Source organism: Podarcis muralis, chromosome 14 (assembly GCF_964188315.1).
Source record: "Podarcis muralis chromosome 14, rPodMur119.hap1.1, whole genome shotgun sequence".
Taxonomy (NCBI): Eukaryota; Metazoa; Chordata; class Lepidosauria; order Squamata; family Lacertidae; genus Podarcis; species Podarcis muralis.
In genome coordinates this window covers 433,983-460,777 of record NC_135668.1, presented here as the reverse complement: position 1 = coordinate 460,777, position 26,795 = coordinate 433,983, and the positions used below count along the sequence as shown (strand labels likewise).

The window sequence follows — 26,795 nt, the reverse complement described above, 5'->3', positions numbered from 1 at the left end:
GCGCGCGGAAATGCGGAGAGCCCGGAGGAGGAGCCTGGTCCCAAAGCACGGAGGAGGGGGGAGCAGGCGTCTGGGGACTCAGCGTCAGGGGAATCCAGGAGGGGAGGAACCCAGGGGGGCAGAAAGACCCTGCGGAAAAGGAAGGACAGGAAGAGGTGGACCAGCACAAGCCTCTTAAACTGGTGTAGAGGCGGGACTGATTCAGAGGGGACTTCAGCGGTCTAAGCGTAACAGACGTGGGGCTGCGCGCCTCGGCTGTGGAACAAACAATGTACTTCAATAAAGACTTTTGTAAATAAAGTGGACTTGGCGTTGGTCTCTTGTGAGCTGGGACCTGAGGCGGCCCTGACAGTGAGTAAAATAAAAAGGAGTAAGTTGTATTAAGCTTTTACCTGTGGTTTTGTTTAAACACCACAGTATTTGATTGATGGCTTGTTTTATTGATTGTCCTGCAAATTGCCTTTTGACCACCTATGGTGAAAAGTGGTCTGTTAGGGCTGGAAATAAATAGAGTACATAGGATGACTGCCTATTTTTTAAATATAATTTAAAAAAGGACAACATAATTAATCTGCAGAATAAATATACACCTCCTGCTTTGCAACTCCAAGAACAGCCCTCATAGTCTCCCAAACTCAAGGACAGAGAACTAGGGACAGCATAGGTAAAAGTAAAGGACCCCTGACAGTTAAGTCCAGTTGCGAACGACTCTGGGCTCATCTCACTTTACTGGCTGAGGGAGCCGGCGTTTGTCCGCAGACAGTTTTTCCGGGTCATGTGGCCAGCATGACTAAGCCGCTTCTGGCGAAACCAGAGCAGCACACGGAAATGCCGTTTACCTTCCCGCCAGAGCAGTACCTATTTATTTATTTGCACTTTGACATGCTTTCAAACTCCTAGGTTGGCAGGAGCTGGGACCGAGCAACGGGAGCTCACCCTGTCATGAGGATTTGAACCACCGACCTTCTGATTGGCAAGCCCTAGGCTGAGTGGTTTAGACCAACTTACTAGCAAATAGTCATTCTTGATCTCCACGGCTTCCCCTTGGAGAATCCTTATTCTCTCATGGTGAACAAGGTTTAGTGGGCTAGGATGGGGGTCCAGGACTATCACAATCTTCAGCACTGCGTCAACAGCCACCTGGTTTGCTTCGACAGAAAAGTGGATCTTGTCTTGGGAATTCCTGCTCCCATTGTGCTGGTAAAGAACCTCTCCTGCCAGCAGGTCCCTCTGAGTGAAAGAGGACACTTGCTGCCCACCTCGAAGCATCATGCCCCATCTGGGTGGGGTTACTATGCGGAAGAGAATGTCTTCATCAGTCCTGACATCCATGTTGGTCTCCAAGCTGAGGATGGAGGAGTCAATGGTCCCTTGGTTGCCTTGGTGGATGACTAAGCCTGTGGAGCTGCTGATTTTGAGGTAAGGGTCTGAAGCCTGCACTTCCAAGAGAGCCGCCACCTGATGCAGACCATCAGAAACCTGGAACTGGATCCATCCCCTGTCAGCTCCAGAGTGGACAAAGAGGATTTTCTTCTTCCTTAGGTCATCCTGAGTGAAACGATAGATTTGCCGGCTTCTGTTCTCGACAGCGATGATGCTACCAAAAAGAATGTCCTTCCTTACTAACACTATCTGGGTATCTGAGAAGCCTGAATCCTTGTCAAAGAAGGCGATATCATCAGTGGTCATCAAGCGCTGCCCATGCCGCACCACATTAAAGACCTTGTTGACCAGTTGGAATGGAGGGTGGTTGTTCACAGGCTGAATAGAGACCCTGAAAACGCCTCTCACATCCTCAGCCTCAAAGTCAGAGCTTCCATCTTCCTGCTTGATGGCCACAAATGGAATGTCGTCTTCCAGGGTCTCTGAATGATCATGCTGGTAAACAAGGCGGCCTTGGAGGATGTCTTCATTGGTGAATTTTGTTATCACCTCCTTGCTGGCCGGCACATGCTCAAGTGTCCTCCAGATCAGCTTCCCATGGGTCGGGCCATCTACTACCTCATACACGTAGTTCATGCTGTTCGCACTCTTGACGAACAGGTGGTCCTTGGAGATGACAGCCTGCCCTCCTTCCAAAACAGACAGAAGGACATTGGTCAGTATAGGGGCATCCGGGTCCCCCCCAACCTGTATCCTGTAAGTATATATGGGGGAGTATTGCTCTCCAGCCGTGACACGGAATTGGAAGGTGTCTTCAGTCTCCTTTGAATCTCGGATGGTTGCGCTGTAGCTGAGCTGATGGCTTTGCAAATCATCTTGTGTGAAACCGAAGCCTTCAGTCAGCCTTGTGCCACGAAGCTCGAGGTTCCCCTTTCTGGGTGGCTGAATTATGACATAGTGGAAAGGCTCTGAGCTAGAGCTCAGCTCCTCTAAGGCTGCCTCCAAATCAGCAGAGGTGATGTTCCTCTCTTTCTTATTCATCATCTGGAGGGGGATCATGGTCTTCATCCTGATGGTGGCCCTCTTGATCCTAATGAGGAAGGTGTTGTTTCTCAGTGTCTTCTGACCCACTTGGACCACAAACTGTAGCTTCTCAATTGTATCTTCTGCGTGATGATCTTCGTCTGTGCTGAAATATTGGATGCGCCCTTGCTCAACATCCTGCTGATAGAAAGATTCCACCCTCTTCCATTCTCCACCCAGGCTCCCTTGCTTTTGGATCTCACCGTACTGAAGGGGCACAGTCAGGCGATACAAGATGGGCACTTTTTGCTGTATTGCATTGGTCTCTACAGAAAGGTTGGCCAGGGTGATAGGAACCGTACCCCCTTGCGAGACAAAGAGGCCTGTGTTGTTGCGTACCTGGATGTCTGGCTCTACAGCAACCACCCTTAAGGTAGCCACTGGGCTCATCACCATACCATCATTAACTTGGACAATGAGGGTTGATGTGGGCCCATTTTGGTGGACATAGACCACATGACCGGCTTCCAAGTCCCTGCAGGAAAACTCCTCAATTGGGACTCCAGGGTGGAAGTCATATTCTATGTAGCCTTCTTCCATTCTCTTCCCACCAAGCAGTTGGAATCGTAAGCTGTCACAGGGGGTATCATCATCAAGTGCACGGACAATGGCTGGGTTGAGATGCTTGCGCGTGTGCTCCAGAATGACCATGCGATCTCCCTGTGGAAAGACCACTTCAGGGGGATCATTGGCTGGACTTATCTTTATGGGTAGCAGATAGATCTGGCCTTGCTGCAGACACTCTGGGATCCCTTTCCTGGCAGTGACAGTTACCTCCAGCAGCAACTGATCCATTGGTCTCTCAGAGCCGTCATGAACGTACTTAACTTTTCGATTGATGATGTCCAACAGAGTGAATTTCCTTCTGCCTCTGGTCCGGGAGATTCCTAACTCCAGTTGCCCATGCCTTGGGTCCATGTTGATGCTGAAAACCACCTGAGACTGCCTGATGTTAGCACTGTTCAAGTCAATGGTTGGCTGGGTGTGTCGCCACTCCAGAAAAGCCATACCTCCTTCAGCAACAACCAAAGGACTGACATGCAGCAATTTGGTGAAGTTAGCAAAGACTGGGGGGAGGCTGGCATCAGGGCGACATGGTTCCATAACAGGGCCATGCCAATGGTCAGGAGCAGAACTTGTGGGGGCTTCATCCTGCTCATATGCGTCATCATAGTCAGAGTACTGCTCCAGTTTCCTGCAGCCGGCTGTTATGTCCCTTGTGATGAGAGCATCTTGCAAACTCCTCTTCTCCTCATTTATCCTCAGGTCCTCCAGACAGCCCACAAAGGAGGTGTTAGAGAAGCTGTTTCCAGACATAAAACCCAGCCCACACTCTCTCATTCTCTGGGCAGCCTTCTCATTCAGACCTCCCAGGAAGAGTGGCCCTTGAAGATCGAGGTGACTGTGGATACCCTTGTTGGAGGTCTGTGAGGCATAGTAGTCAACAAGGATCTCAAACTTCCGGACATCCATGAAGACCTTGACGTAGTGTTCCTCCTCATTGCTGAGGTAAACGTTGTTGTGGAGCACCACAACACCATTGCCCTTCTCCACCACCCCTCTCAAGCGCCCGTCAAAGATCTCCAGGTAGAAGAAGTCATTCTCAAGTCCTGACTGATAGATCAGAGGGGCTTGCTTGATGCTTGTGGTTATTACAAACTCAATGGTCCCTTCATTCCTTGCACTCCAGCCGGGGAGCGCAATATAAGAGTTTGGTCCCAGAAAGCCAAGGGGATCATTGGGCCCAGCAGAGAACTCTACACTGCACCCCTCTCGGATGCTGTGGAATCTCTTGGTGCCACTGCTAGAAGCCAGTGCGGACAGGACATCACGATCGTTGAACGTCACCATGTGGAGGCAGCCCCTGAAGGGCACACTCACTCCGATGAGATACGGCAGTTCCAGGCTCCCTGTTCCTCCCACATAGAGGCCATAATTGATGTCCAGCTCCTCCAGGGGTCTTGGAATTTCCACAGAGGTATTGAAAAGGCCATCCACAATCAGGGTCATCCACCCATCGGCCATCAACAGATCAACATCGTGGATGATGAGGTTACTGAGATGTGGTCCTGCTGGGGACTTGAGAGTCAGTTCTTCAGAGCCCAGGTCCATTCTGGCCTACAAAAGGAGAAGGCAAATCAGAATCATTAGAATCATTTGTTCATTAGAACTTTCTGAATGTTCAGTGTGCCTTATGTTTGTTATCTCAGTACAGTAACTCTTTTGACAACTCTGTAAACTAGGCTAGTGTCACAATCTCAATGCTGCAAATTGAGTGAGAGTTTATGCCAGGCCATGTGAGGAATTCATTTGTTTTAAAATTGGCCTTTGTGATCTAAGGAACTTCTTGTGTGGATGCTGGCTGCAGAGGGAACTTCTTTGGCCCAGAACTGGAAGACACTACAGGACTTAAACCTCTCAAGAATATGTGGAATCTGGCCATGGAAAAGAAAGCAACTCACAAATTACCTGTTTCTAAAGGATCAGGAACATTTCTAAGCTGTTTGGTGGGATTCCATTTCCTATGTGTCACAGTATATAAAAATGTTCTTCTCCCACCAAAGTATGAACTCTGGCTTTGTGCTGTTCTCCTGTGTTATGTTTTGTAACCTTGATTATGTTTTTTTGTTTTGTTTGTAATTTTGATGTTATGTTAATTAAAACCTTTAAAAAGTCCTTCTGCTCTCTATCAAAAGTTTGTTTCAAATGCCCAGTTTTTGAGTCCTCTCCAGTCCAGTCTTTAACTGAGACCCTTTTATGCTTCCAATGACATCATTGCAAGTATGGCAGAGTTCAAATACCTTCCCTCAGAGCCCACCTGCAAGCCTCTGAACACCTGCCACATGCTACCTTCCCATTTACAGTGGTACCTTGGGTTAAGAACTTAATTCGTTCTGAAGGTCTGTTCTTAACCTGAAACTGTTCTTAACCTGAAGCACCACTTTAGCTAATGGGGCCTCCTGCTGCCACTGTACCGCCGCTGCACAATTTCTGTTCTCATCCTGAAGCAAAGTTCTTAACCCGAGGTACTATTCTGGGTTAGCGGAGTCTGTAACCTGAAGCGTCTGTAACCTGAAGTGTCTGTAACCCGAGGTACCACTGTATTTACCTAGCAGAAGAGACAGCAGGGTGGCCCTGCAGGAAGCCTCTCTGTAAGGCTTCCTTACCTTTCCTGGCATGCAGAACAACAGCTTCCCAAGCCACAGGAGCCCTGGGAAATTCTGGGGAGCCTGGGGTTGCCTTTTGAGCTGAGTTGGGAGGCAGAGGAAACCATAGGTCCCCTGCAGGAAATTGTGCTTCTGAAGTGAATGACTTTCAGCTATGGATGAAACAAGCCTTCTCTGCCACCAGCTACCCCCTCCTCCTTTTTGAGATCATGGGGTTGTTATTTTTCTGGCTTGAAAATGGAGGATATTGGCAGGAAGGCTGAGAGCACTCCCAGACCATCGCTACTTTCAGGTGGGATTCAATAACATGCTGGCAAATTCAGGTTTCACAATTATAAGGTGATTGGAAGGTCTTGCCCAACAAAAACCCACTTCCTCAAAAAATTAGACATTCTGGAAAGTGTGGGACAAGACTTGGCTTTGATGAAAGGTCATCTAACCTCCCTGGAAAAAAACTAGAATGAATGTTCATTAAATAATCAATGCAAACAAATGAGGACGATTGCTCAATAAATGGGGTCATCTGGAAGCACCCCTGGTATCAGGATTGATTGATTTGTTTGATTTCTATGCCACCCTTCCACCCAGGAGGAAATGGAGCTGGACACAAAACCCCAGGGAGCTGTGCCTGCTCATAATGGGCAAAAAGTGAGGCTCCCCAAACTGGGGAAATTCATGTTCTGACCAAATCCACTCCCATCGCTAGCAACAGCTGCACAATCATTCAATAAAAACTGTTGTGTGTAAAAGCTGCAGGAGAACATCTCGCTGACCTGTAGAATGCCAGCCCGGAGCTCCAACAGTAGATAGTCCTTCTGTCCTGCAGCCAGGAAGAGGAGTCCATTCTGCTGCCGGGTGTAGAACTGCAGATGAAGCTGGATGGTGCTGCAGGAGCTCGCCATGGGCATCTCTACATAGCCGTCCCCAAAGAAGGACACTGAAAGAGAGATGTTCTGCCGTCAACTCTCCTGGCCTGCAATCTTCCAATCTTCCTGCACGGCACTATGAACCTGGTGCCATTTCATATGATTAGTAAGAGAACCACAGGCCTAGCCTGTGGCTTTCATGGCCATGTTCTACTGGGAATATGTGAAACATTTGCCATAAAGTATCAGTCTCTATGCTAGACTAGAGGTGGGCAACCTGTTTTCTCTCTTGGGGGTCAGATTCCCTGGGGGGTAATCTGGCAGGATGCCCACATGGGGCCAAAGCTAGTGGGGGCAGGGCCAGAGTCAAAAGTGGGCGAAGCCTCTCTCTCTCTCTCTCTCTCTCTCTCTCTCTCTCTCTCTTTCCGACCCCTTCTGAATGCCAGTTGGTGGAGACCGAAGGAGGGGTGGGTGCTCCATGCTCAGATCCTGCTTGTAATTTTCCCATAGGCAACTGTGAGAAAAGGACGCTGAATTGGATGGGCTATTGGTCTGATCCAGCAGATGCTCTTCTTAATGTTATGATTATGATCATGATTATTTATTAAATTTGTCTACTGCCCTTCATCTGAAGATCTCAGGGCAGTTCACATCAAAAAAAGAAAGAAAAAGAAAGAAAAACCCCGCAAAGTACATAATAAAAACAAGAACAAAACTAAACAATAATGCCGCCCTCCCACAAACATATTTAAAGGACATAGACAGTTAATCAGCCAAAGGCCTGGTTGAAGAGCAAGGCTTTCGCCTGATGCCTAAAAACATATAATGAAGGTGCCAGTGATATTAGGTCAGGACATTATGTGTCTTGCCCCAGTGAACAACCTGGCTGTTGAATTCTGCATTAGCTGAAGTTTCCTGTCAGGAAACTGCCATCAGTTCAGGAGGGAGAGAGCAAAAGCCAAATGGATTATAGGGAGCCTCCAGGGATCGTGGGAAGTAGCTCCTCTTCAATGGAGGAGAGTAAACACGCTGTCAGGGGCTCAGGAGCAGAGGCACAGGGGAGAGAGGAAATGGAGAGCGAGGGGGAGGAATCTGAGGGCAGCGGAGGGCAGAATGACAGTGACCCGAGAGATTCCATGAGCCTCTCCAGTGAATCAGAAGATTCCCAGAAGGGGGCGCCGATGGCCAGGGCAAGGGGGGTCCCAGGGGGGACACACCAGAAGCAGGAGGCCAGCGGAGACTCCCAGAGCAGTAGCTGGAAATCAGGGCCAGCTTCCCCACCAGAGCGTAGTGGGGGGGAAGAGTCCCATAGGTCAGAGTCAGCGTCTCCTCCGGCAAGCAGGGAGGAGGAGTCAGGCCCAGCTAGTGTCCCCGAAGAGGGGAGCAGCGACAGGAGCAGTATAACGGTCAGAAGGAAGGTGGCAGGCTGGGCGCGCGCGCCAAGTTCAAATGTACAGGCGCGCGGGACATCAGGAAGCCCGGATTGGGAACCAGGTCCTAAAGCCTGCCGAAGGGAGGGGGAAGACTCGGGGGACTCAGCGTCAGAAGAGTCTAGAAAGGGGAAAACCCCGGCGGACAGGCGGACCCAGAGGAGGAAAGAACAAAGGAAGAGGTGGAGCAAGGCTAGGGTCTTAAACTGGTGTCTGGGGGGAGGAGACTCAGACGGAGCTTCGGCGGTCTAGGGTTTAAGACGTAGAGCTGCGCGCCGTGGCTGTAAATGAGAAACTGAACTTCAATAAAGGCTATTTAATATAACAACGGACTGGCGTTGGTCCTCTGTGAGCTGGGACCTGAGGCAGCCCTGACACACGCGTCCAGTGGAGAGGAGGTGCAGGATTCGGAAGTGCGAGGCGGTCCCAGGACTCCTTGCCTGGGAGAAGCGGGAAGGAAAGTGGTCCTCCGCTGCCCACGCCCTCTTTGCGCAGAAAGCCTCCACACAGAGGGGGAGACGCAGACTTGGTGTCAAGAAGCTGCTTTGCTGGGGAAAGTTTAAGAACCGCCCACTCATGGATTCTGCCAGCGATTGAGTTAGCCACGGGAGAGTGGCGCTCCGGACAGATAAAGTTTATTTTGGCAGCAAAGCCAAGGCTTTGCTGCCAAGTAGAGAGATATTTGCCTGCTTGCTCTCGAGCAACCCCTTGGAAACATAACATTTCCGAACCATCTTCAGAGGCAGCCCTATGTATAACGCATTGCAGTAATCTAACCTTGAGGTTACCAGAGCATAGACAACAGTAGTTAGGCTCTCCCTCTCCAGATAGGGGCATAGATGGGCCACCAGCCAAAGCTGAAGGAAGGCACTTGGTGCCACTGAGGCCACCTGAGACTCTAGCAACAGCAATGGATCCAGGAGGACCCCCAAGCTACATAGCCACTCCTTCAGAGTGTGACCTCATCAAGAGCAGGCAGCCTCCCATTCCTCCACTCTTGGGAACTGCTGATTAACGGTGCCTCAGTCACTGCTTGCCTGGACTGTGCGCCCCTTACCTGGCCTGCTCCACCATGCCTCGCCCTATCCTGAACCACTGTGATTGCCCCCCCTGCCCAGCTCCTCTCTACCCACACATTTCCTATGCCCTTTTATTTAAAACAACAACAAATACTAAATTATAACACCCATAGATTAAAAGTTATTTAAAAACCATTTTAAACAGCAAGGGCAGTAAAACCAATAACAGAGCCCCCAACAGGAACCCCTAGACTCTGCTCCAACCCAAGAGTTTGTTCCAGCTTTCTGTAGCTGGAGTGAGACCAGGGTCCCCCTCCCAGGCCAGATGGAAAATGCCTTCCAAGCAGGGAGCAGGATCTCCAGCACCAGCAGCTGATGTTCCTCTGCCTCCCCAGGGGCCTCTTTGTAGCTGGAGTCAGTTTTTAAAATGTACCTCTAGAACCACCCCCAATTTTGCCTGTGGACCTGCCTGCCACTGGCATTTTGCCTCAGAAAGGTCCCCTCCCCCGAAGAATAGTGGCTGCACATTTTGCCTTATATCTCAGGTTTTACAAATGCTAGCATCTTACTCTTTTTAAGAATATAAAAGCTGAAAGTCTTGGGGTTATTGTTCACCAGGGGCGGGGGGCTGCTCCTTGCAAACACCCATGCCTAGGGAACCTTTGAAGTTGTAGCTTTCTGAGGAAACTAAACATCTTGAGAAGGATCAGCACTTCCACACATGGCAGGATGGGTGTAGCCCGGATTTATGTGGGGAGGGCAGGACACCCACCCGCCACTTCCTCTGTCTGGCTCAGTCTAGCAGATTCAGAATGAAATGTTTCAACAAAAGTTGTTTTAAATTTCTTTCTTTTGACCCCAAGTACTCAGAAATCTTCCGACAATTTCTACTTTTAGTTAAGTATTTTTATTTATTTACTTGATTTTGGGGGTGGCAATTGCCCCCCTCCCTAGCTACACTCAGGCACTGCAGTTCCACAGCAAGCCAGTTAAAGAAGCCTAAAAACAGTGTAAGGCTGCCCAGGAGATTTACCTATAGTTAACAAGTTCTCTGCATAATCCTATGCATGTTTCCTTATAGGTAAGTGTCACCATATTCTTTCTACAGGGTTTGGATTTCCAGCAGTAAATATCTGCAGCACCAGAACATAGGTTGCGGCACCCGGGGTGGGCAAACCGCCGATCCCACTGGAGCACCCCGACCCAAGCGGGTCTGTGTCCATTCAGGGGGGAGCCTAGCTGGCCAACACAGCCTTTGGTGGGTGAAACCTCCCGATGTCTGTGGAGAAGAGCACCAGGCCAGGCTGTGCTGGGGTCACCCATGGCACGTCTCCCTCCACCTGTGCCCAGTTACCATGGGTGTGGGCTGCAGGGATCCCTGTGGAAGCTGGCACCACGTTGCACTCCCACAAAATTTTGCACCTGGGGCCACAGCCCCCCTGCTCCTCCCTGCTATGCCCCTAGATATTTGTGATCCTTGCTCCCAAATTATTTTCAATTTTTAAAAAATGACCATGAATATCAAGGCACCCCAGACCTTGCAATACCAATTACAAACGCTAGATGGGAATGTTAACTGTTCAATATCACTCTCAATCTCCCTACAGCTTCTTTACTGTCACCTGTCCCATCTCAAAGAGCAGTTTAGCTTGCAATGAAATGAGTTTGTTAACTGACTAAGGGCTCATTCACCATTCTGCTTCTGCTGTGCCTAGAAAGCACGGGTCCAAAAGGTTTTCCCCTTGCATAACAGGGAAAACCCACTGTTCAGTTATAAATGGAAGAAATGGCAACCTGAGGAGAACCCAATAGCCATTTGCTCCGACTGTGTGCTCAAGAGCAGTTTTCCCTGGGGAAAAGCACAAGAGGAAATGTGGAGAAACCTAAGCTGACAAAAGCCAGACCTTGCCTAATTTCAAGACATAAAAAGAAAGGATACCCCAAGGAGTGCATTTCACAGATGGGTATTCCAGAGAGCCCAGGAAGGGATGGTGGGACCCCTGGCTCTCCAGATGTTAGGACCACAGCTGCCACCTCCCTGATCATTGGCCTGCTGGGCTGTTGGGATCTGAGGTCTGACACCTAGAAGGGCACAGCTTCCCCATAGGTAGCTAGACGAAAGAGCTTTTAAGGGGGGTGGGGGAAGCTCATGTCGAGGAGTGAAATATGGCCCCAGAACCACCCAGGCCAGCCCTTGAAACTCTGCTCTGCAATCTCCTCAAGTGCTTAATCTGCCTGGAAGGTGTCCTTGAACTGGGAAAATGCCTCTTGACTGCCTGGATGGAGGAGGAAGAAATGTGGGTGGGTGTCAAGGGAAAAGAAAAATACAGAATTTCAGCTGTAATTGTTTAAGTAAGAGAAGAAGGGAAAAAAAGAAAATAAGTAATTAGTTAATTGAAGTGAGGGGTTGCTGAAGAAATTGTAAAACAGGGATGCAGAAAAGGGGAGGCATGGGGAAGTCAGGAAAGTAAGATTTATGAAAAAGAGGTTATGAAATTATACGTGTTTATATGTTTGTTTGTGTATGTATTGTGTATTGTTTTGTTTTTATTTTGTGTTGGAAAATCAATAAAAATTTATATATATATATAAAAAAAAGAAATGTGGGTGGGTGTAGAAGTAGCAGGCATTTGTCCAAGCCAACCCTCCCTCACAAAGTTACTGTTAACAGGATGGTACCTGTTCACCACACCTTGAGCTGAGATGCTCCAGGAGCTAATGCCATTGTTCCTGCTTTGGGGTCTGTCCCGTCCCCCTCCCCCCACTACTTCACTGACCAGAGCAAACAGGATCCTTTAAATGGGCCATTTGTAGTCACTCAGCCTGGCATTCAGCCAGAGCATGACACTGTCAGCACACTTGTTCCTGAGGCTGAATCACTCTCCCTGTAATATTATCCTCATCTTCCTGACCCAGTTCCATTATGTTCCTTGATGCGGCATGAAGAGAACAGGGAAGCTCTTGGGGCTGCTTTTCTATGTCTATGTCGTTTTTCCTGACAGCGGTATCTGTTGTGCTGAGAGGAAAGTGGCAGGCCGCAGCAACAAAATTATATAAGTCATTTCCAAGGAGAGGCACGACACCAAACATTCAGATATCCTGTGCAATCCCTGTCGGTGATGGTGATGCTAATAGTCAGAGGGATTCTGGAGGGCAGAGCAGATGCACTGCATGCAAGTGCTGGTTGCAGGCTTCCATTAGCTTGTAGCTAGCCATTGTGAGAACAGGATGCTGGACTAGATAAGAACATGGAAATGTAAGAGGAGCCTGCTGGAACAGGCCAGTGGCCCATCTAGTACAGTATCCTATTCTCACAGTGGGGAACCCCGTACCTGTGGGAAACCTGCACACAGGATTCGAGCACAAGAGCCTTCTCCCCTCTTGTGGTTTCCAGCAACTGTGGAGGCAGACCATTGCCATTGTGAATGTCTCTTTCTAAAGCCACAAGCTGGGACAGGGCAACGGGAGCTCACCCCATTGCAGGGATTTGAACCGCCAACCTTCTGATTGACAAGCCCAAGAGGCTCAGTGGTTTAGACCATAGCACCACCTGCGTACCAACCCATGCCAGTGCAAGTAGATAAATAGGTACCGCTGCAGCGGGCAGGTAAGTGGTGTTTCTGTGCACTCTGGCTTCGTTCACGGTGTCCCATTGCACCAGAAGCGGTTTAGTCATGCCAGCCACATGACCCGGAAAGCTGTCTGTGGACAAACGCTGGTTCCCTTGGTCTGAAAGTGAGATGAGCACTGCAATCGCCTTTGACTGGACTTAACCGTCCATAAGTCCTTTACCTTTACCTTTTACCTCTAAAGCCATCCAAGTTGGTGGCCAACACTGCCTCCTGAGGGAGTTCCATAGCTGAACCACGGACCTTGACCTGATCTAGCAGGCTCTTCTTATGTTCTTGTAGTCCAACAACATCAGAAGGGCCACAGGTTGCAAGCATTTTTGGACTCTCTATGGGGTGTGTGGCTACAGAGGTTGCCTTAATGAGCTCTGGAACCTGAAAAAGTACTGTTGCTTCTACACAACAGATTTTGTTTCAGAGGAAGGATTTCCTTCCCTCTCACACATGTTTTCAACCCCACCACATAATGAACCAAATGTAATATTGATGCATTTATATTCATTATTCAAAGACGGGATGAAACGGCTCAGGACCACAATACCTCAAGAACTGCCTCTCTCCATATAAACCATCCCAGACTCTGCATTCATCTTCTGAAGCCCTTCTCCATGTGTCTCCTCCTCAAGAGGTCTGAACAGTGGCAACACAGGAACGGCCCTTCTCTGCAGTGGCTCCCCAATTGTGGAATGATCTCCCCAGGGAGGTTCGCCTGGTGCCTTCATTATATGCCTTTAGGCGCTAGGCAAAAATGTTCCTTTTTAACCAGGTCTTTACTTGATTTGATTGATGTCCTATGCCTTTTTAAAATGTATTGGGCGGTGGGTTATTGGGTTGTTGTTTTTATTTTGATATGTATTTTGGGGTTTTATATTCTGATTTTATTCTGTGAACTGCCCTGAGACCTAAAGTCAAATCATCATCATCATCATCATCATCATCATAGAACACATTTTGTTCTTTGGCTAAGCCATTAATAGCATTTACATTTCCAGCTAAAGGGCATACACTTACGATTATCTTATCCATAATCAGAACACCCCATCTTTTATGACACCAATCTCATAAATTGAGAGAGGATTTGGGTTGAGGTTTTTTAAGAGATCCAAGATTTAGAACCTCAAAGCCAAAGTGAGAGCATTTGGGTCAAAATTAAGGGAGAGAAGAATAACAGAGACCTCATTGTGGGAGTTTACTATAGATCCCCAAGCCAAACGGAGGACATAGATGATGCCTTCCTGGAACAGATGGCCAAGCATGCAAAAGGAAGGGAGATAGTAGTAATGGGGGACTTCAATTACCCGGATATTTGTTGGATGTCAAACTCAGCCAAGAGCATAAGGTCAAACAGATTCCTCACTGGCCTTGCAGACAACTTCATTGTCCAGAAAGTGGGAGAAGCAACAAGAGGAACAGCCATTTTAGATCTGGTCCTAACCAATGTTAAGGACCTGGTTAGTGGGGTAGAAGTGGAAGGATCATTAGGCACGAGTGATCATGCTCTTCTGAAGTTTACTATACAGCAGAAAGGAGCAGCCAAGCATACTAGGACTCAATTTCTTGACTTTAAGAAAGCTGACTTCATAAAACTTAGGGAAGTGCTGGGTGAGATCCCATGGACAGTAATACTAAAAGGAAAGGGAGTTCAAGATGGCTGGGAGTTTGTTAAGAGGGAGATAGTAAAAGCACAACTTCAGGCAATACCAATGAGACGGAAACATGGAAGGTGCCTAAAGAAGCCAGGGTGGCTATCTAAAGAAATTTTAACTGAGTTAAGATTAAAAAAGGATGTGTACAAAAAATGGAAAAGGGGGGAAACCACCAAAGAGGAATTCAAACAAATAGCCAGCACGTGTAGACACAAAGTCAGAAAAGCTAAAGCACAGAATGAACTCAGGCTTGCTAGAGAGGTTAAAAGCAACAAAAAAGGCTTTTATGGGTATGTTCGAAGCAAAAGGAAGAACAAAGAAACAGTGGGGTCACTCAGAGGAGAAGATGGTGAAATGCAAACAGGGGACACAGAAAGGGCTGAACTCCTCAATGCCTTCTTTGCCTCAGTCTTCTCTGATAAAGAAAACAATGCCCGACCTGAAGAATTTGGAGCAAATGATTCAGCAGAGGAAACACAGCCCAGAATAACTAAGGAGATAGTACAAGAATACTTGGCTAGTCTAGATGTATTCAAGTCTCCAGGGCCAGATGAACTGCATCCAAGAGTATTAAAAGAACTGGCAGATGTGATCTCAGAACCACTGGCAGTCATCTTTGAGAATTCCTGTAGAACAGGCGAAGTCCCGGCAGACTGGAGGAGGGCAAATGTTGTCCCTATTTTCAAAAAGGGGAAAAGAGAGGACCCAAATAATTATCGCCCAGTCAGTCTGACATCAATACCAGGGAAGATTCTGGAGCAGATCATTAAGCAAACAGTCTGTGAGCACCTAGAAAGGAATGCTGTGATCACCAATAGTCAGCATGGATTTCTGAAAAATAAGTCATGTCAGACTAACCTGATCTCGTTTTTTGACAGAATTACAAGCCTGGTAGATGAAGGGAACGCAGTGGATGTAGCCTACCTTGATTTCAGCAAGGCATTTGACAAGGTGCCCCATGATATTCTTGCAAAGAAGCTGGTAAAATGCGGTCTTGACTATGCTACCACTCAGTGGATTTGTAACTGGCTGACTGACCGAACCCAAAGGGTCTCATCAATGGTTCCTCTTCATCCTGGAGACGAGTGACTAGTGGGGTGCCACAGGGTTCTGTCTTGGGCCCGGTCTTATTCAACATCTTTATCAACGACTTGGATGATGGACTCAAGGGCATCCTGATCAAATTTGCAGATGACACCAAACTGGGAGGGGTGGCTAACACCCCAGAGGACAGGATCACACTTCAAAACGACCTTGACAGATTAGAGAACTGGGCCAAAACAAACAAGATGAACTTTAACAGGGAGAAATGTAAAGTATTGCACTTGGGCAAAAAAAATGAGAGGCACAAATACAAGATGGGTGACACCTGGCTTGAGAGCAGTACATGTGAAAAGGATCTGGGAGTCTTGGTTGACCACAAACTTGACATGAGCCAACAGTGTGACATGGCAGCTAAAAAAGCCAATGCAATTCTGGGCTGCATCAATAGGAGTATAGCATCTAGATCAAGGGAAGTAATAGTGCCACTGTATTCTGCTCATGTCAGACCTCACCTGGAGTACTGTGTCCAGTTCTGGGCACCACAGTTCAAGAAGGACACTGACAAACTGGAACGTGTCCAGAGGAGGGCAACCAAAATGGTCAAAGGCCTGGAAAGGATGCCTTATGAGGAACGGCTAAGGGAGCTGGGCATGTTTAGCCTGGAGAAGAGGAGGTTGTTTGGGCTGTCAATGGCAAAATCCCATGCTGGCCAAAAGCGCACTGGCTGACGAGCTGAGAGCATTGCTTGCGAACGCCTCCAAGGCATGTTACCTGCTACAGGTTGGGTGGGTTAGGGTTCAAAAATCCCTCTGAAAGATTGGGTGTTAGCTACCGAAGCAAGGCCAAGCAATGGAAAGTTCCTGTGCAGCTTCTGCATTTCCAGAGAACAAGGAGAAGCAGGACTCAGCAAACAGACAGGCAGGAATTTGGATCTATGAGGACATGCAGAAAGTCAAAAAGAAAGTAAGCCAACTTTGCCCTGTCCAGGCAAGATGACAGTGTCATCTCTCACCTTTTCAAACAAAGGCTTGCTCCAAAGATGTAAGTGGGGGTGGGGGGTGTTCCGATCGTCTGTTCAGCCCATTGCTCACTCTGCTTCCTGGAAAATTATATTAACTTCTATGCTGTTTTTGTAGAAGCTCGACAGTATCAGAAGTCTTGATTTCATGTGGTTTCATATAGGATCTGGGATGCTGGCAGAGATGCAGAGGACTGTATATATTAGAATCATAGAATCATAGAATCATAGAGTTGGAAGAGACCACAAGGACCATCGAGTCCAACCCCCTGCCAAGCAGGAAACACAATCAGAGCACTCCTGACATATGGTTGTCAAGCCTCTGCTTAAAGACCTCCAAAGACGGAGACCCCACCACACTCCTTGGCAGCAAATTCCACTGTCGAACAGCTCTTACTGTCAGGAAGTTCTTCCTAATGTTTAGGTGGAATCTTCTTTCTTGTAGTTTGGATCCATTGCTCCGTGTCCGCTTCTCTGGAGCAGCAGAAAACAACCTTTCTCTCTCCTCTATATGACATCCTTTTATATATTTGAACATGGCTATCATATCACCCCTTAACCTCCTCTTCTCCAGGCTTTGATTGTATAATCTATATTTGACTTTCTTCGGATAATGATAAATAAAAGGACTGGGGGTAGAAGGATAGAGAAACACAGCAGATACGCCCCATTTTCAGGGTTACCCTGACCAATCATAGTGGGCCTTTCCATCACTCCTATCTCCTACCTGTTAGGTAGAAGAACAATACAGCATGTGAGTGAGCTGAAAAGCAGGCTGGAAACTGGAGGCACAGAGACCTGCTTGCTCTGTGCCAGATCTAAAGCTGTGACTAATGACGAAGCAAGATCTTATGCTCAGGTTGTATATATGTGTAAATAAAGCCAATACCATCTTGCCTGGTTCCTGCCAACCTAGCAGTTTGAAAGCATGTCAAAGTGCAAGCAGATAAATAGGTACCGCTCCGGTGGGAAGGTAAAAGGCGTTTGCGTGTGCTGCACTGGTTCGCCAGAAGCGGCTTAGTCATGCTGGCCACATGACCCGGAAGATGTCTGCAGACAAACTCCAGCTCCCTCGGCCAATAAAACAAGATGAGCACCACAACCCCAGTCGGCCATGACTGGACCTAATGGTCAGGGGTCCCTTTACTTTACCTTGCTTGCTCTGACTGGCAGCAGCTCTCCAAGGACCCAGAAAGACCCTTGTCAGTTGCTTCCTGACCCTTTTTTTTAACAGGAGGGAATGAACACAGGACCTTCTGCCTGTACAATATGTGTCTCCTCTTCCTCCTCCATCATCACCGACATTGGAATGCACAGGGCAAAGGCTGTAGCTCCGTGGCAGAGCATCCACATTGCAGACAGAAGGCCTTGGGTTCTCTCCCCAGTGGCATCTCCAGGGATGCTCCTCCTGGAAATGCTTCATACACTTTTGTCGCTTGCACTGTAAGGGGACAATCAAGAGTTCTGCAGTTTAGACTGCTTGTGTGTTGCTCTCCTCTAGGTGGTCCCAGGTCTCCACTGCTGTGTTCCTGAGCTAAAAATACCATTCATTCCCAACTCCAAGCCTCCCTTAGGAAATTAACTTCCCTCCTCCTGGTCAGAGTAAGAGACAGGCGTCCACAGTGCAGGGAGAGAAGAGATTCCCATGTCATACTTTCCACGCTCCCAGCCAGCTGCACTGTTCTAGATACTTGTGTTTTTCTTTTTTTAACCAGCTTTGGGGCTGGAGGCTATTCTTACTTCTGTTGTAATGGCTCCAGGGATGGAGCCAAAACTCTGATGCAACATAGCTGACATGCTATTGTTTCTCCAAAGAAGGCATGCAGGCAAGTGGAGGATGAGTTGAGCCCTAGAGCCTCTCCAAAGAAAGCTGCTTGCTGTTAGTTATTCTATTTATTACATTTCACAGGAGCATAGAGAGACAGTGTTGGGAGGGACCCCAATGGTCATCTAGTCCAATCCCCTGCAATGCAGCAATCACAGCTTATACCTTTTTTCTCTGAAGATCTCAAGGTGGCGTGCATGGTTCCCCTCCTCCCCACTTTATCCTCACAACATTAGGCTGGATTCATTATTTTTACTTTTTTGAAATAAGTGTTTATTAGATTTTCAAGTACATACAGTACAGGGATTTGTTGAATAAAGTGTGCTGATACAGTTGCATTGCATCATTATACTTCCCCCCTCAGCAGACAAATGTGCACAAAACCAGTATAACATACTAACTGAAACAAAATTAGCACCCCCTCCCCCCTGCAGACCAGGAGACAGCAACCCTCCAGGCACGCAAGAGGCATTGTCAGAGTTCAAGGGCACATTCCAGCCAGGCAGAACTTACCAAAGTAAGGTTGCAGAGCAGGACTGGGGAGGGATGTGGCCCTAGGAGAGTCCCAAGGTCCAGCTGGAAAGGTCTGCAGGGTGGGTTTGCCCACCAGGCCTGAGGTTGCCCATTCCTGATACAGAATATTGTAAACCTGTCATTCCTGCTGGGAAGCTGTCATTTTGGTGACTGGATCAGGATCACGCAGCTGGGGCAAGGTTGGGGAGGCTGAGGCATGGGGGCCAAGTGGGGCCCTAAAGCACCAGCCTTTGGGGCTTTCCCCTGTGGCCTGGCACCTCTCCTCCCCAGGCCATGGCCCTTGCTGTCTTTGCTCAGCACCCTCAAACAGTGCTTTTGCCTGGCTGCAGTGTATCCTTGCACCACCTGCAAGGATATGGAGGGGTAATTGTGTGTGTTGCAGAAACATCTGGCTTGTGCATGGCTTGTGCAAAGGTGAAAAGTAACTTCCATTGCAAACACGCACACACATCCCACCCTCCAATTTAGCAAAAGGACAGCATCAACTTCCCTTCAGCAATGAGTGGCAGCAAAGGTGGTAATTGGGAGCATGCTCCTGTTCCCTTCTGTGAAATTATAGAATCAAAGAATTTTGGAGTTGGAAGGAGACTCAGAGATCATCTGGTCCACCCCTGCTGAAAGCAAGAACATGAGAGCTAGAACAACCCTGCCTCTCTTGGATGGCTCTTACCATTTGGAAGTCTCTCCTAATGTTTAGCTGAAATCTGCTTCCTTGCAATTCAAACTCATTGGTTCTACCCCTCCTCTCTAGAGCAAAGGAAATTGGAGAGCATTGAATTCCTTAAACTACAATTCACAGCATTCTTTTGGGAAAGCAACAGCAGAAATTATCAGAGCTGTCATCAAACTGCAACCCACATGATAGATCAGCACATGATAGATCATCGAACTACAATTCTCAGGATTCTTTGGGGAAATCCAAAGCTGCTCAACTGCTCTAAAACCCATCTACATTTCCAGTGCCTCTATCCCCTGGGCAATTGGGAACCTGGTTGCTTGTCTCTCTTCTTTTCCATCCAGTCAGTGGCTCACAAATCCTGAGAGGTGTCTATACTCTTGAAGAAGAAGAAGAGGAGGAGGAGGAGTTTGGACTTGATATCCCGCCTTTCACTCCCCTTAAGGAGTCTCAAAGTGGCTAACAATCTCCTTTCTCTTCCTTCCGCACAACAAACACCCTGTGAGGTGAGTGAGGCTGAGAGACTTCAGAGAAGTGTGACTAGCCCAAGGTCACCCAGCAGCTGCATGTGGAGGAGCGGGGAATCGAACTCAGTTCACCAGATTACGAGTCCACCGCTCTTAACCACTAAACGAGGGATTGCTCCTCTCCTCCAGTCTCAGGTCCTTTTATGTGCATCCTCCTCTGTTTAGCCAACATCAGACTTTGCTGCAATGGGGGCAGCAGAGTGGGTGACGGTAGGAGGAGAAAACTCAAGCCACACATCTCCCTCCAGCTGTGGTCTGCAAGGTGAGTCATTCCTCATGGTGAAGGCACCAGGCACCACAAATAACTCCCTAACTTGGACATTGCCTGCTGTGTTCTGGCAAAGAAATAATTTTATGAGCTTCAGAGTATCAGCAGGTAGCTTGGCTTAGTTCTAGAAGCCTATACAGCTGTTTGTGCTTGGTAGGACATTGCCTACCAAGGGATCCTTAATGACCTTCCACATTTGGAGAGGGGCCCTAGCTCAGGAGCAGGGCACATTTTTTTGTATGCCCAACGTCTCATGGTATTGTTGAATGCTTTGCTTACACTTTTTATAGGACATTTAAAGACTGCTGTAGGAACGGGGAAAGAAATTTGGCTCCGTTCACAATTGCACAATTGAACCTAGTTTGTACTTCCTAAAGCAGGATGCTAACCAAAATGCAGCCACCCTGCAAAGTCCACACTTTTCTATAAAGAACTTGCAATGCAGTTCTCCAAACAAAAACTGCATACACATAAATGTGTATATTAGAGGAAAGTATACAAGAAAGTGATGAGAGAAAAGAATAGTAAAAATGCATTATATTAGGGAAAGTATTTTTCAAAAATGTATGCATCAGGAGAAATGCTGATAAATTTTCTTGAGGGCTCTTTTTTTATTGCAATCCATTGCAGAAATGTAGTGAACTGAACTTAAAGGAACAGGGCTGTCATATGGCAATTTGGATCTTCATTGGTTTCACTGTGTTACTTATTTTTTTTTATTTATGAGAGTATCTAAAAACCACCAGCTCATAAAAAGACTATGTGTGCAATAAAACCATTGAAGCATCATAACATTACAATATCATAAGGGGCAGCTACTCCAACTGGTTCAAAAGTTGGCAGCCCCAAACCCAGTCAATCTTGGTTGAAGAACAAGAAGAGACATTTTTCTGCCTGCCATTCTCATTTAACGGCTCTCCCACAGCCTAGTACTGACTGCTTGATAAGCCTATCAAGTCAACTGTAGCCTTTCAATTGCTACCCAAATTCTAAATTCTATCTCCCTCTTGCTCAGGGATGGGGAACCTGTGACTACAACATTCCTGACCACTGACCATGCTAGGTGTGGGGCTGATGAGAGTTGGGAGTCCAACAACATCTGAAGGCAGCAGGTTTCCCATCTCTGCCTTAGCTCCTTACAAATCCATGGCCTAGTGAAATTGACTGGGCCTTGTCATCAGCAGCTAATGGTCTAGTCAATTTCATTCACCCCTCAACAGAAACAGAGGCAGGAAATGCTGAACCACAGAACATTGCAGAAAGATACATGGATAAGCATTTATCCTTTCACATTTGAATTGGGAAGGGAAGTTGTTTCCATTCATTTATTTATTGCCAGCATTTCTACACCACTCAAAGCCTTCCACAGACAGGTTACATGTATGTTTTTGAAACAGTTCCATACTTGCCCCTAGGAGTGAGTGGGGGGGGGGAGGGGGGAAAAAACAGCAACTTTACTCCTCACAGGCACTATCCAATAAATGTCTGTAATGTGCATATCAAAGCATATGCATGTCTAGAGCAGAAATGCTGGTCCCATTTCCGGAGGCTACTTTTGGTTTTCTAGCACTACAACCCATCCAGCAAAAACAGTTTCACCAGAGACCATTGTAGGGGAGAGAATGAATACATTATTAAATGCACCCCAATCTCTCCTGTGCTTACCTAGGGTTTGGTTTCCTTGGGATGAAGGTAAGTGGAGACTGGTATCTTTAGGGTATATGATTTTATTTATGCACACATATATGCAACCTGAGCACAGGATGGAAAGCCTCACAGCATTAACACCCCAGCAGATCTTGCTTACCAAAAGGTTTCCAGGGAAGCCGCAGCAAACAGCAAGACACCTCTCTATCTCTCCAGCTTCCAGAATCAGCCAAAACTCACCCCCAGCACCACAGCTGCCTCTTGGCCTGTTGCTCCCCATCCTAGGATGATGTGGCATCCAGCCAGATGTGGAAGGTGAAAGCCTCCCTCATTTGTCTCTATGGCAACAGAGCTTAAGATGTGTACAGCTCAGGGACTGGCTTGACTAGTTCAGCAAAGCTTCCTCTTACAAAGAAACACTGGTTTGGAAGGTGTTCCTGGGTATCACTGAGACTGACCCCACCACCAGCAATATGTATGACAAGCAACAACACCACAACAACACCACCATCTCCAACTCTTTGAAAATCTGTCTGTACAGAGCTTGATTCTTTCACCCTGCCTGCACCTCTCCAGGATGTCATTAGATTCCTCACAGCTTTGGGAGAAGTGCGACTGCAGGAAGAATAGACACATCCAGTTCGAGTGCAAAATTACAGTATTTTAATTATTACAGTATTTTAATTATTACAGTATTTTAATATTTTTTTGGGAAGCCGCCCAGAGTGGCTGGGGAAGCCCAGCCAGATGGGCGGCGTATAAATAATAAATAATAAATTATTATTATTATTATTATTATTATTATTATTATTATTATTATTAAATGGCCTTCCCTCAAGGCTTGTGCCACAGTTAACAAACAAGCTGAAGTGGATTGCTTAGTGGCCTCTGGCAGCTCCCAGCTCCTGCACACTCCGCGTCTGCTTGGACAGAGGCAGAATTAAATCCTTTGGCAGCTGGGTGACAGGCTACAGAAGCCTGCTTTTTTGCAGTTGGAGTGGGGGGAACTGAGAGAGGAGGTGGGGGGAGAGTGTTTCCAAAGGCCTGCTGCTGGCTTTTGGTAGGAACTGATGCTGCTTTTAAAGGCTACCAGTGTGAGTAATATTTTGTTCTTATTATTTACTGTAGCTTCATACCTAAGGAGGACAGCTTCATACATGGGTGAGGAACCATTTCCAGACCAAGAGCCATGCTCAATCCTCATTTGGCTTGTTTCCTTCCCTTCCTTCCCTGGTTTATTTATTCTACAGATTTTTCAGTACTTCTATAAAAAAAACCACCCTGCTCCTCCACACAAGCCCGATCATCCTTCTCTCTTATGTACTTGGTGCAGTTTTGGCTACAGAAAGGCCCATGCACTGGGGAGCTGATATCGCTCTTGGTGGAGAATATGATTGCAAAAACACCGCAAGGCTTCTGGAAGGTCTCTTCGAATGGAATTCAGTGCTGTAAAAGGCTGCTTGTCCAAGGGAGCAGAGAATGAAAACATTGTTCACAAGCCATTTGCTGCATCTCTTGAGCTATTTTCCTGCCTCTGATGCACCTCCCACTCAGTCATTAGGGTGCGCTAGGATCAGATTTTGGGATGGGTGGAGTGGGAAGTTATTTCTAGTCAAGCTGATCCTGCAGAATTGGGTTTTGTAGCGCTGTTGTCTCAGGCCAACACTCTGAGGCCCATTTCCTGTTGCTATCGAGAGCCTAGAATTGAGAGCCCATCTTGGGACTGGGCCACTTCTCCCATGGGGCTCACAACTATCTAGGGAAGGGGTGGGTGGTAGCAAGGTGGAAGCCAGGGAAGCAAAGCAGAGCTGCCAAGGATTAAATGAAAATGGGGGTGGGAAGGTGAGCCTGATTGCTTGCAGATGGTCCCATCACCAGCGGCCAAGGGGAAACCCCAAGCCTCTCTTCTCAATCTTCTTTCCTGCCCTTTGATTTCCAGACCGCTGCTCTTTCTTTCTCAGATTCTGCTCTTCCACTTCCTAAGAGCTCCGCCGGGCCTTCATTTTCACACATTTCCTCCGGTCTTTCCCTCACTTGATTTAATTATGAAAAACACATGTGAGGCTCTCACACTGAGTTTGTGGATCTGGTTAGGATTATGAAGGTTTCCCCTTGCAGCAAGAATACTTATTGCAAAATATTGGAAGACACAAGATCTACCCACGCTGGAAGAGTGGCAGATGCAATTGATGGACTATATGGAACTGGCTGAAATGACTGGCAGAATCCGAGACTTGGGAGAAGAAACGGTGGAAGAGGACTGGAAAAAATTTAAGGACTATTTACAAAAATACTATAAGTTGTATGAATGTTAAAAACTGCACGATTTGGAAGTTTTAGCTCCAGCGATTAGATTTCTGAAACAGGAAAGTAAGTTAAAAGTAAGAAAAGGATGAAATTTAAAGTATTACTAAGGTTGATTTAAGGTACAAGTAATTGACAAAGAGTATTTCAAATTTAAAATATTTGAAAGGTACAAATTAAGATGTGAAAAAAGGTAATAATTTGCTGACATTTTTATGGTAAAGAATGAATGGTAGGGGAGATGTGAGGAAGTCCGATTGGTTATGTAAAAATGTTTCTGAAAATTGGATTTTTTTTCTTTTTTCTTGTTTTATTTGTTTTTTTATTTCTTTTGTATGAATTTTATATTTCTGTTTGTGTATTTGAAAATGTAATAAAAAATATTAAAAAAAAAAAGGATTATGAAGGTTTAGAAATGGTGCAAGGGGAGGGAGGGAGACAGGGATCACAGTTCAGGCCAATGTAGAGCAGCAACGATATAGCATCATAGAATCATAGCATACTGATTTAAGCAGGACACCCCAGAATTACAGAAGTCAATACTTCTGAATGGATTCCAGAATGTCTTCTTTTTTGATCTGGTGCCCTCGCACGAGTCAACCGGCTTGCGCCAGTGCACCGGACTGAAAGGTGCTTGTTTTTTCGTCTTGTAGTCTCACGGGATCAGGACCAAAATGGGACATCCTAATTTTGGTCAGCAGGATGTTGAAGGGTATGTCATAGAACCGTAGAGCTGGAAGAGACTTGTGGATCATCTAGTCCAGCCCCCTTAAATGCAGGAATCACAGCTAACAAATCCCTGACCAAGCTCTGTTTAAAAGCCTCCAACAAAGTTGCTGGGCATATGGACAAGCTGGAAGGTGTGCAGAGGTGGCTGACCAAGAGAATCAAGGGTCTGGAAACCATGAGGAATGGTTGAAAGAGTTGGGTATCTTTATCCTGATAAAGAGGAGAATGAAAGGTGATAAGATAGCCTTCTTCAGGATCTGAAGGGCTACCCGATAGAGCAAGCTTGTTTTCTGCTGCTCTGGAGGGTAGGACTCAAACCACAGCCTCAAATGACAAGAAAGGAGATTAGGAAGAACTTTCTGGCAGTAAGAGCTGTTCAATAGTGAAACAGACTACCTCTCCTTCATTGGAGATTTTTAAGCCAAAGCTGGATGTCATGGAGGCTTTACCTGCATTGCAGAGGTGGACTAGAGGACCAGTGGGTGTCCCATCCAACGCTATGATTCTGTGATTCTATTACCTTTATCCCCACCCCCACAAGAAACCCTGACGATACCAGAACTTTCTGCACACAAAAGCAGGTGTTTTGTTACTTAGTCAGGCCTTCCTATTCCTTTTTTTTTTTCAGCAGATGATTCTAAATTCTTTTTATGAACTCCATGTCTGGGTGGGGGGACTCCACCTGTTTAATGTGGCAGCTAGACTGGTGACTGGGAGTGGCCGCCAGGACCACATAACACCGGTTCTGAGAGATCTGCACTGGCTCCCAGTACATTTCCAAGCACAATTCAAAGTGTTGGTGCTGACCTTTAAAGCCCTAAATGGCCTCGGTCCTGTATACCTGAAGGAGCGTCTCCACCCCCATCGTTCAGCCCAGACACTGAGATCCAGCACCGAGGGCCTTCTGGCGGTTCCCTCATTGCGAGAAGTGAGGTTACAGGGAACCAGACAGAGGGCCTTTTCGGTAGTGGCGCCCACCCTGTGGAACACCCTCCCTTCAGATGTGAAGGAAATAAGCAGCTATCCTATCCTTAAAAGACATCTGAAGGGAAGTTTTTAATATTTAACGCTGTACTGTTTTAACACTTGATTGGGAGCCACCCAGAGTGGCTGGGTATAAATAATAAATTGTTGTTGTTGTTGTTGTTGTTGTTGTTCCTGTCTGCCTGGCTCCTGATAAAAAGCACTGGTGATATACAAATGGACAGGCTCAAAGCAGTCTGGCAATCCAGACTCAATATCTACTACACATGTGTTTCAGCATGCGATTTTAGTTTTCCATTTCCACAAAAACGAGCCTAGAGCACACACACACACACACACACACACACACACACACACACACACACACACAATGAATTCCATGAGCTGCATTTTCTCTTCATTTTATGATGAATGCTAAGCGAGAAACACATTTTGGGGTAAATAGAAATACATTCCAAAGTAGATTTGGGGGCTAAACTAAATTTGGGGGCACTGGGCGGATCTTTGCACCCTTGCAGCGCATATGCTAAAGATGGCCCTGAAAATATTTATTTATACTAAATGATTTTTGTGGGCTTAGGCAGGAATTGAAATATGTACAGCCCATGGGAAATGAAGAAAGGGGGGGTGAGATAAACTGTTTAAATTTTTTAATTATTGAAATGGAATTAGGAAATGTATGTTACATTAAGCAGTGAGTAAGGGAAGGAAAAGGAATATCACTGAAACAGGGTGGGAAGTCAGCTTTTACATTTGTATTAAATTTGAATTAATTTGATGTTAATTTCTTAAAATGTTTGAAAATCAATAAAAAATTATTTGGCAAAAAAGTAAAGAAATGAGGAGACTGAGAGGAGATGTGATAGCCATCTTCAAATATCTGAAGGGCTGTGACATGAAAGATGGTGCAAGCTTGTTTTCTCCTGCTCTGGAGGGTAGGACTCGAACCAATGGCTTCAAATTACAAGAAAGGAGATTCCGGCTATACACCAGAAATAACTTTTTGACACTAAGAG

The 26,795-nt window shown here is 46.8% G+C and overlaps 1 protein-coding gene across 2 annotated transcripts in view; it reads right to left on the bottom strand.

Moving 5' to 3' along the window:
* The window catches only part of CSPG4 (chondroitin sulfate proteoglycan 4), a 100,240-nt gene that overhangs the window by 21,214 nt on the left and 52,231 nt on the right, over positions 1 to 26,795 (bottom strand). Inside the window, exons 2-3 of one of the 2 annotated variants that reach the window (XM_028705950.2) lie at positions 6,407 to 6,570; positions 1,009 to 4,584 (exon numbers count right to left, since the gene is read on the bottom strand). In XM_028705950.2, the coding sequence (XP_028561783.2) occupies positions 1,009 to 4,584; positions 6,407 to 6,570 (3,740 nt within the window). The remainder of the gene's footprint in view (positions 1 to 1,008; positions 4,585 to 6,406; positions 6,571 to 26,795) is intronic. The other variant, XM_028705951.2, reaches the window with a different exon arrangement.